Below are 11309 nucleotides of genomic sequence, written 5' to 3'. Positions count from 1 at the left end.
GAGAGAGAGAGAGAGAGAGAGAGAGAGAGAGCCCTGTGGTCTTTTCGTGGGCTGGGATGTAAGATCACACAATATGAACATCACTCACCATTAAGAGAAATACTTTACATCTAAACACTATTTTTTAGAATTTAGTTATAATATAATGTGTCACAATCCTATAAAATTGTGACACATTTTGTAAAATGACAGATGTTATAGGATTGTGACACATTATGTTAAAACCAAATTTTTAAAAAAAGTGTTTGGATATTTAATATTTCTCATTTTATATTAGTTAACCTGATGTGTTTTAAAGTTTTTTTTTTTTTTGTAAAAAAAAATACAAAGTAACTGACATAAAAAACTCTTTAAAGCACATCTCCATAAACCGATGTTAAATGAGTGTGAAGAGTAATAACATTACTCTTATGCCCACTATACAACGTAGAAGCAACAATTATTGCCTGATCCTAGATGGCGATGGAGACTACGATTCGACTTGGAGTCTTATTGTTGTCCAATGAGATTTTGGTTCAACTCTAGATTTTTTTTATTATTATTTTTTTTTATTTTCGTGGTGAGACAGATTAGAGTTGGTATCAAGTTGATACCAAATTGATGTAGGCTATAGATATCAACAAAGAACAAAAAGCACGCAGTAAAAGATATGGTTGGGACTTGGGAGGGTTGAGTCTCACAACCCTAACTCCTGTTTCAAGAGTTTTACCACGAAAAAATCTCAAGTTGAAAAAGAGTCTTACTCAACAGTGAGACTCCAAGTTGAATTAGAGTCTCACTTGCCAACTATCTAAGCATACACAATCCTATCTAATCCTACTACTCTTAGGATTCCAACATTCTTTCACCAATATCACATACCCTCTAACTTTTAAAAAAGAACGGAAGGAAAGGAGGGGAAAAAAAAAAATGCTTAAATACCATAGAAGGGAGAATCATTTTTAATTCCTAATTTATTTTTTAAAAAATTGCGAATATTTTTGAAAAATTGGGAATATAGAGAAAATTTATTTTTTGAAATTATGTTTTGATGGTTTAAAAAGCCTGAAACAAAATTAAAAAAAGTTTGATAAAATCTAAGTAAAATTTTAATTCTAAAAAACAGTATTTGAAAAATATTTAAAAAAACAAATTTCACCCAAACATGCCATAAGGAGTTGAACAATTGAAAATGTCTATCAAACTGAAATGTCAATGTTCCCTAGATGCTAGGCATGTTTTTAGAGAGTGAAGGAAACCTTAAAATGGCTCTATCCTATCCCAATTACCATGGAATCTTGCCGAACTGACTTCTAACTACAATAATCTAAAAAATCTCTAAATTTCTCAAATATGGATTAGGCTTAGATGTTACAGAAAAAAAAAAAAAAAAAAAAAAACTAAAATATCTATGTTGGGTTTAAATTTAATTTCAAGTGTTTCTTGAAAAAGAAATAAAAAGTAAAATTAAATCTAAATCCTTAACAAATTACAGTATAATTAATGTTTACAGCAGCTAAACCAAATCCTTCAAATATTAGCCTTGTTTGTGGAGAACCTATGTCCCATTGGCAATTTGCAATTGGCTATTATAATATGCTTTTGTCCATTTGCAAATAAACTACTTTTAAAGGGCCGGCATCTTTTGAAATTGACACCTCTCTTATTGCACTCATTCCATTGGGTTGCCCCTAAATGAAACAAATAGAACAAGTTATTCTTACTTCTCTCGAACTTGCATACAAGTTGTAATGCCTTTAGAAATTTTTAAAACTTGTAAAACATCTTCAAATTATCTAATCCTTTCACTTTTCGTCGTTAGATTTTTTTGTTAACTTGAACGACAAAGGTTTTAGGTGACCTATATGTGACGTAAAATATCTATTATACCCTTATGCCTTTTCTGGTTGTGGGTCTATTCTTATCGTTATTTATGCTTTTTTATTTTTTATTTTGATGTAGGGATATTATTGTCATTTTGGGTCGTGTATCGCACGTTACCCTTGTTTTGGATTTAACAAAAAACCCCTTATAGAGGGGGCTAAGTGAAAGAATTAAGTAGTTTGTTGGGACATTGAAATTTAGGTATAAATTTGAGAGGGTAATTAAGTGGAGTTCTCCCAAACATGTATGTGTTGCTCATTCTCTTCTTTTTTTTTTTCTTTTTGTTTGCCGTCCTTGACGAAATTGTCTATTTTGTCTATATATATATATGAGTAATGATTGAAAAGTTGAATCTTTAGGTAGTATTTAATCATTACTCTATATATATATATAACGAGATATGGCATGCGTTTGAGTTGATTAAATGCAACAATGTGAAATCCATCTATATGTATGCAACTATTATATTATGGATATATTGTCAACTAAAATTTATTTTAAACTAAATAGTTAAGGTATTATATATTAATATTAAGACAGTAAATATTGAATTGATTAAAATAGTTAATGCTAGTATGGCAATTGAATTCAATGTCTCAATCATTTAAAACACTTTTTCTTTCCTTTCTTTTCATGCCGTTTCTATGGGGATCGGGATGAAATAAAGAGGATCTATTTCATGGTCTAGATTAAATTTTATACATTTAATGATGTATATATTGCCACATAATTTAAAATTTAAAATGATGTAGGACCAAGTACACCGTACAGTTAAATACAACAAACCAAAATATTAACTGTAAAATAAATAATTTCCATTTGATTTGAAATTGATAGAATCCAATTCCCTTTCTAAGAAGGTATATTGCTCTTCCTATGTGATAAATATAATTTGCCTTGGTCTAATCTAGATTGGGGAGAGACCATTCAATCTATAATATATCCATTCATTTTTGAAAGGAACTCCTCACTCGGTTAAATCAATATTTATCCTATCCTCGTATCATGTTAAATAATTATTTATTTCAATTTTTTTTTAAATAATATTAAAATATTAATTTATATAATTAAGTCTACATTTTTTCTATCATTGTGATTTAACCGACCCACCCAATAAATAGTGAGAATAAATATTGATTTTATCAAAATAGTTGATGTTGATATGGTAACATTTCAACATCTCAATCATAATAAGACTATATATACGAGAAAAATACTCAAAAAGACATATCCTTTAATTCTAAACGTCATACTCATGTCCCTCTAAAAATGAGGTTGCTTTTAAAATTACCATGTGATCAAAATTCAATTTTGATCAATCACAAGCTCAATAGTAATTTTAAAAGCCACCTCATTTTTAGAGGGACACAAGAGGAACATGAGTATGACATGTAGCATTACTCATCCTAAAAATAAAATAAAAAGAAAAAGTTTGATGAGATGTGGAATGACAAAAAAGGACGTGGGCATCCCCAATGGGCAATAGGCGACTCGGCTAAAAGCCGCGCGAGTGAGAGAAGGGTGGTTGTGTACTTTTCCTAATGAGTAATGCTACACATCATCCCCTTGTCATCTTTTTGTTCTCCCAAAATTGATGTGGCTCTTAAAATCACCATTTGATCAAAATCTAAAAGTGATATATCAAAAATTTAATGATGATTTTAAGACCCACATCAATTTTGAGAGGACAAAAGGAGGACAAGGTGATGATGTGTAGCATTACTCTTTCCTAATACCTCCACCGATTCGTCTAGATGACTCCGTAGAGGAACCAACTCTCTCAGGCTCACAGTTTCTTCGAATCAGCTTCCAAGTCCCACCCACTCTCCTATAAATTCGTCGTTCACGTACATAATCGGAGCGATTTTTAATATTAATAGTTATAATAATAATAGAGGTTTAAGTTTTAAGAGGAGGATGAGTAAGAGAGCGAGAACCAGCGTCGACAATGCAGTGGTCGAGGTTTGGAAGCGGGAGGTCGGCCAGCTCTCCACCAGAAACTTTGCGAACAGACTAGGCGCCTCTGAGGTCTTTATCCTGGACAACCTTAATCCCAAGTTTTGTCTTATTCTTCTTTTGATTGTTCTCTGTGCTTTCTTGAAAGATGGGTGCTGTATAGGATTGGTGGGAAGGAATTAGAGTAGAATTATCTAATTCCTGTTTTGGGTTCCGTATAAGTTGGTTGATTTTCCTGTTCTCCGTCTGGGTTATGCTTATTCCTCACCGTGGAATTAGTATATCTTGATTCCTAATTCGATTTTCATCTTATATGTTTGGTTAAACCTGGTGTTTTATTTGTTACTGTTGATCTGATTTATGTGCATAAGATTGAATTTTTTTTATTTTTTTTATTATCTTGTTGGCTTCTGACTTTCGTTCAAAAACTTTTCTTTTTTATTTCCCTGATGTTTACGTAAGAACCAAACAGAGGTTTAGTGACAATGGCTTAGAAGCTCAATTGACTGCATTCTTTTTATTTGGAACCATAAGAGTCTTGAACTAAGTTGCATTGGCAAGTCTCAAATTTGATCCTAGGACATAATGTAAATAGGCATGCAAATTTTCTCACTGATGATTATGCACTCTGTAGTGTGTATGTGCGTGCGTATGTACACACACACACACACACACACACATATATATATGTATATATATATATATTTATATACATGCTTATTTAAGTGGAAGTTGCATCTTGTATTATATTTCATCCTACAAGGAGGCGATGATAGATTGATCATTACTACCCTGATCTCCTTATGCTGTCTTTTAACATTGGGATAGGTAACGGGGGAGGGCGTGGGGAGGGGTTTACTGGTAAGGGATATGGTGCAAAAGTTTTTATTTATTTATTTATATTTTATATTGTGGAGCACTTGTTGGGAATTTATCAATGGCAATGAGATGACCACCTCTTTTCTCTTCTAAAGGGATCTAGAGAAAGAGTGACATTTAAAATCAGCTTTGGATGATACATTTTGACGGAATTATTTGTGTGTAAGCCTCTCACTTGAGATATTAGTTTGCTCTGACAGTTCTCAAATATTTACAGAAATACCAGCTTTTATTGGGATTTTGATCTTGTCGTCGTCCCTTCCTCCACATGTCTCTCTTCTGATATTTTGTTGCCAAATTGATATTGTACAAAGGTATAATTAAATGAATTTATATGTTCCAGGATCTTGTGCTCCGACTTGATATCTTCAGGAAGCTGGAAAAGCACAGAGGTTGTGTGAACACCATAAGCTTCAATACAGATGGTGACATTCTGGTTTCGGGCTCTGATGACAAGCGGGTCATACTCTGGGATTGGGAAACTGGGCATAGTAAGCTTTCATTTCAGTCAGGTCATAATAACAATGTTTTTCAAGCAAAGATCATGCCTTGCACAGATGGTCGAAGCATTGTCACCTGCGCCGCGGATGGGCAGGTATGTCATTTGTTCCAAGGCAATTACTGTATGAAAATGAAATATCATTGTTTCATTAAAACATGTACCAGCTTTATCTTAGAATGTAAGAATGTTATTGGCCACAACCAATGGGCTCTGACTCAAATTACACTTCCTGTCTTGGTCCCCTCATAAGAAATGGGATGAAGAGTGAGATCTTGGATTCAAGATTCACTGGATGCTTGTTACTTCACCAATCAATTTATATATTTGTCTATGCCTATGTATATGTACACAGATGCACACATAGACCCAAAATTATTTTTTTCATGTGATCTTGAACCATTCCATAACTTACATGGAGGTTTTCTCTTAATATTCTTGTCATATGAATGAATAGGGAACTGGTCACCTATTCTCCAAGTTAATGGATTATGTGATCTCGGCATTACAATTTCAATGATTTGATGACCGTTGCTTGTTTATCTCCTTTTGCACCTTCTTCTGGAATTATGTTTGTTTTGTAACCACAGCACTTTATCTTAATTCTTAGAGAAATTTGGTCAATTTTAGGTGAGACTTGCTCAGATTCTGGAACGTGGGCACGTGGAAACTACATTGCTTGCCAGACATCAGGGATGGGCTCATAAGTTGGCTATTGAGCCTGGGAGCCCATATATATTCTTTACTTGCGGTGAAGATGGATTAGTGCAGCATGTGAGTTATGATTCCCCCTTGCTACTTTGATTGCTGATTGTGTGGTCATTTATTTGGAGAATTTAAGTACCCTGGGACAATCCTAAACAACTGTTCATAGCGAAACAGGGTGAGGTATAATTATTTGATGAGCTTCATTTGGAGGCTTACAATTGAGAATGAATTCTCTACTCCGTTGATCATTTCCTTGGCTTTAATTGCTTTTGCCAACTATCCTGAACTTTTCAATGTTACATTACTAGTTGATCCCAGTTATAAAAGTCCATTGGCACTCTTCTTGCATCGTACTAGTGATGGATCTTTCATTTTTCCTCACATATTTTGATTTTTTTGGTAGTGTTTAGTATTTCTGGGTTTATATGGTCATGTGATGCTGTCATTATTGTTACAGTTTGATCTGAGAACTCGGACTGCCACTGAACTTTTCTCATGCCAACCAATTGATGAAAGAAGGAGAAACATGTCAGTTATCCCTCTAAATGCAATTGCAATTGATCCAAGGAACCCAAATCACTTTGCAGTTGCAGGGTCTGATGAGTATACTCGACTTTTTGATATCCGCAAATATAAGTGGGATGGATCATCTGATTTTGGTCAACCCACAAACTACTTTTGCCCTCCACACTTGATTGGTAATCATCATGTTGGAATAACAGGCTTGGCCTTCTCAGAACAGAGCGAACTTCTTGTTTCATACAATGATGAGTTCATCTATCTTTTTACAAAGGATATGGGATTGGGAGCTAATCCACTTCCACTCTCTCCAATGTCTATGAGCAGTGATGCAAGTGAAGCAGGAAGTGATCATAAATTGACAGAATATCCATCTGATGATAAAGTTACTCCCCAAGTTTACAGGGGGCACAGGAATTGTGAGACGGTGAAAGGTGTGAACTTCTTTGGGCCTAAGAGTGAGTATGTAGTGAGTGGATCAGACTGTGGCCGGATATTCATATGGAAGAAAAAAGGTGGGGAGCTCATTCGTGTCATGGAAGCAGATAAGAGTATTGTAAACTGTATTGAGTGTCATCCCCATACCATGGTGCTTGCAAGCAGTGGAATTGACTATGACATCAAGATATGGACTCCAAAGGCGCTTGAGAGAGTTACTCTGCCTACAAACATTGAACAGGTATGACTTGTAATCTTGTGCTGATTATTCAGATTCGAAAGCTTGATATGTTCTCATTGTATTTGGCTTTGATGGTTTGGCCAGAAACTTTGAACAAGTAGTGGAAACTTAAACTTAAGGTTTTGAACGTATATTGCTTCGTTTCTTCGTGACATTAGAAAGACTTACAAATATCTTTACCAAAAATCAGCTTGGTTGGATAGACCTAGGTATTCATTTTGTCATTTTCTGATTGGTGGCTTCATAATCCACTTTTGATTCTTTTTCCTTGCTGCGAGGGCAGTTCTTTTGTTTTTTTGTTTGTGTGTTTGGTGAGGGGGTGTTTAGGTAAAGTAGGTTGCTGGCTACTGACATGGTCTTTCACATTTTCGTGTTTGCTAGACAGAGTAAAACCACATGTTAGTTGTTTATGTAGATTTCCTACTCTTCGGTCCTTTTCTTACTCCCTGAACTCCCAAGGCTTGGATAAAACTCAGGTGGTCCTGGAACTTTTCAGGATGTGTAGAAGCTGATATTAGACCAGTATTGCCATTTTTTATATTGATAAACAATTGGATGTAGACGTGGATAGGGCTATACTACCCATGCTACAAATCAAATGGGCAGCAGAGGAACTAATTTCTCTGCCGTTACTTGTTTTGAAAAGGTTCTGATACCTGATCGAATTCTTCATTGGTTTACCCTTGGTGACGTTCATGACGACAATGACGACGATGATGAAGACGTTGATTTTTTCTCTGATGATGATGTTTCTGATGATGATGATGATTATAGTAGCAATGATGACGAAAATGACAATGACGATGGTGTTGGTGATACCGATGACTGTGGTGTTGATGATAATAGTGATGGTGATGGCAATTGCGTTGACGATGCTGATGATAACAATGGCAATAACGATAATTTTCCTGGTGGCTGTGATGAATGATGATGATGATTTTAACTTACCCTTTTTGTGTCCAGCAGAAACCCAAGGCTAGGTACTGGATGGATAGTATGTTTTCTCCTCAGGACTTGATGTTGCTTCTACGTCAACTCCATAGGCAAAGGACTAGCAGTACAAGCCCCGAGCGCAATGGTGAAAACTCAACTGATGGTCGGGAACTTTTAGAGCTATTTTTGACATTCAATGCCAACAGTGACTCTTCTTCAGATGATGCAGGAGATACCACCAGTCAAGAGGACTTGTTTAGTTGAGATGCTGGAGCGATAGTTTGGCTATGAGAAATGGTATTTTGTATATTCCCATGGTTGTTCTCTATTTAACTCCTGTACCACTTCTTAATGCTTTTAGTTTTTATTACTTTTTGTCAATATATTACAGGTTTGTATTTGTTTATCTTCGATATTGTTAAGGTCTTATACATTTACCTTCTTTTAATTTTGTTTTTTCTTCTTTGGGCTAGATAGTAAATTCCCTTTCAATTTTATTATTATTATTATTATTATTATTTGAAAGCAATGCTCATTGGCACTTCTGTAGTTCTGTTGTGGGTGGTATTGTACAAGTGTGGTAGCCGATGGCTCTCTTTCTTCATTTCATAGTCATATTTAACAACTGTTTGCTGGTGAATTTTGCTGAAATTGGAATCCTGCCATGGCATTCCAGAGCTTTCAAAAATTTTTAGTTTTCAATTTTATTCTAGAAATAAATGTCTGGCTTAATGATTAATGACTTATAATTTGACATGTGGTGGAATAAAGACTCCATTAAGGACTTGTTTAAGGAATGCTATCCTCTTGTATTAGTCCCTTAATGGCTATTAATGCATAAATCCTTATTATGATTGCTTTGATTTCCCTGTTTCATGAAAAAACAAAAAACCTCCACCATGATTCTACAGTGCCACAATTTGGTACCCTGTCGCTACTGAATACTTGTAATTCTCCATCAAATTACGATGAGTGAGCAACTATGGTTGTGAGAAAAGGGGTGGGGTTATTGGTAGGATAACTGGAAAATGAGAAAGTCTAAGGAGAAAGTAGCAGTTAGAAAAAAGAAGGGAAAAATGTAAAATCAGTTTACGGGGTTTTACTGACTTGTAATAAGCTCCATGTGGCATAAGTTATAATAATGTTGTGAGAGCTTATGGTATGCAAAGATAACAAATTTGTACCTACTATTAAATTTTGTCAAAAAACTTGATGGATTCCGATAGAGTAATGCTAGAAGTGTTCTTTATGTCCCTAAAAAATTATGTAACTTTTAAAATTACAATTTGATTTGTGATAGATTATTATTTGATTATGATCAAATGGTAATTTTAAAAGCCACATAATTTTTAAAGAAACATAACGGAAACTTTTAGAATTACTCATTCTGATAGTTTGTCACGTCATAACATGTGTCCTATCATATATCATATATATATATATATATGTATAAAAGCCGAGTTCCAAATTAGAGTTGGCCTAGAATTAGAACACGTGGCATGAATTCATATTTTTTAAACATTAAATCGGTCATTTAAGTAAAAAATTGATAATTTAAGTAAAATAAACGGTGCATTTAACATGACTAATTAACTCTCTTCTATTGAATAAAAAATGAATAGAAACGTCAAATTTTTTTTTTGTCATTAAATTCTTACTAATTTCTACTTCTTTCTCTTCCTTAAAGTAAAACTGAAAAAAAAAAAAAAATAGTTATTTTCTATTATATTAGTGGTTATCATTTTACATTTTTTTTTTTTTTTTACTTTATTTTCTATGATTTTGTTCTTTCTTTACATTTTTTTGTCCCTATTTCCTAATTTATTTCTTTACTTGAAGTTTATTTCTTTCAGATTTGTTAGCATATGCTGTTAGGATAATTCATAGATCAGACTCATGTTATTCTGAGGTGTTCTACTTATTGATATGTTGTACTTTGCTACTTTCGGTTTCACTTACTTGACTTTGGTAATTCATAGATAAATGAATAGAAATGAATAAAAATGTCAAACTTTGTTGCTATTAAATTCTCACTAATTTCCACCTCTCTTCCTTTAAGTAAAATCTTTTACTCAAACACCGCTTCTCCTCCCAATAAATGTCCGTTACGAACTAAACCTCAAACAATCAAACATCAGTTTTTTTTTTTTTTTTTTGGGAAATGTCAAAAGTCACTCCAATATCTCTTGTTTTCTCAAATAAATATATGGGGAAGTAATGATTTGTGGCTATGCAAAACTGCAATGTTGGTTACATTACAGGAGAATGGTGCTCAAAGCAAAGAGAACAAAGTTTTTGCCATTGTTGGAACCTTTTTGTTTGCAATACTGCTATAGCCTTTGTTTTTTTAGTTTGCCTTTCAAGTTTGTCGTGACTGTGTTTAATAGAATTGTAAATAATATGTTTGTTTGTATTTATTTTATGTGCTTCTATTTTTCGGATTTGATTTTCTATCCTTATTTTTGCATTGATAATTTATATATTATTTATTATTTTTATTGAAAAAGTAGTTTCTTTTACGCTATATATAAGAAGGATGGTCAAAATAAAAAAAATCTATTGGACTGGAGTTTCTTCTTATACCTATACATTTCATTAGAATTGGAAAAAGTATATTAAAAAAATAGTTATTTTCTATTGAGTAATGATTCACTACCACCTTTTAATACAACTTTTCACCACCTTGCTTATGTGGCAAGGTGGTCCCCTACTATTTTTTAGGTTTTAAAAATAAAATAAGGTGGGGGACCACCTTGCCACATAAGCAAGGTGGTAAAAAGTTGTATTAAAAGGTGGTAGTGAATCATTACTCTTTTCTATTATATAATTAGTGGGTTATCATTTTACAATTTTTTTTTTTTGGTACTTTATTTTCTATGATTTTGTTATTTCTTTAAACTTTTTTGTCCCTATTTCCTAATTTATATTTTTTTTGTTCGTATTTCCCCCCCTCCCCCCCCCCCCCCCTTTTTTTTTTTTTTTCCTTTTCTAAATTAAACCATGGAGAGAGAGAGTTTACATTAATTGTTGTTTTTGGTATGAGGTATGATGATTTTTTAGTTTACATTGTTCATTATATATATATATATAATGCACATTGTTAACGTGCTTAATTGATAAACAATATTGATTTTGAAGGTTTCATATAAACTGGAAAAGTATACGGAAAGTGAAACTCTTTTATATTCTATTAGTATTTTTTATTTTTCATGTTTTGTCTATATTTTCTATGCTTCTCTTATTTCGTTTCCTTCTCTTCCTTTTTTTTTTTTT

At 33.3% G+C, this 11309-nt stretch overlaps 1 protein-coding gene across 2 annotated transcripts; it reads left to right on the top strand.

The window, feature by feature from the left end:
* Positions 1-3620: 3620 nt before the first annotated feature.
* On the top strand, positions 3621-8484 carry LOC133882238 (uncharacterized). 2 transcript variants are annotated; one of them, XM_062321360.1, is made up of 5 exons: positions 3621-3891; positions 5042-5293; positions 5828-5971; positions 6363-7103; positions 7750-8212. In XM_062321360.1, exons 1-5 carry the CDS (start codon positions 3781-3783, stop codon positions 8029-8031), a joined length of 1530 nt encoding a protein of 509 aa, XP_062177344.1. In that variant the 5' UTR covers positions 3621-3780; the 3' UTR covers positions 8032-8212. The 2 variants fall into 2 exon arrangements, with proteins under 2 accessions (XP_062177344.1, XP_062177345.1); XM_062321361.1 differs by having other exon boundaries at positions 3624-3891; positions 8070-8484.
* The last annotated feature ends 2825 nt before the right edge of the window (positions 8485-11309 follow it).

This window comes from Alnus glutinosa, chromosome 11 (assembly GCF_958979055.1).
Source record: "Alnus glutinosa chromosome 11, dhAlnGlut1.1, whole genome shotgun sequence".
Classification (NCBI taxonomy): Eukaryota; Viridiplantae; Streptophyta; class Magnoliopsida; order Fagales; family Betulaceae; genus Alnus; species Alnus glutinosa.
The sequence above is the reverse complement of the archived record's forward strand: the minus strand, read 5'-3'. Positions and strand labels throughout refer to the sequence as shown.

Bases quoted from the DNA above. Each gene is read 5' to 3' on its own strand.
- LOC133882238 (XM_062321360.1), top strand. From the start codon at position 3,781: ATGAGTAAGAGAGCGAGAACCAGCGTCGACAATGCAGTGGTCGAGGTT. The intron at 5,294-5,827 runs GTATGTCATTTG...GGTCAATTTTAG, and splicing joins CCTGCGCCGCGGATGGGCAG to GTGAGACTTGCTCAGATTCT. The intron at 5,972-6,362 runs GTGAGTTATGAT...TTATTGTTACAG, and splicing joins AAGATGGATTAGTGCAGCAT to TTTGATCTGAGAACTCGGAC.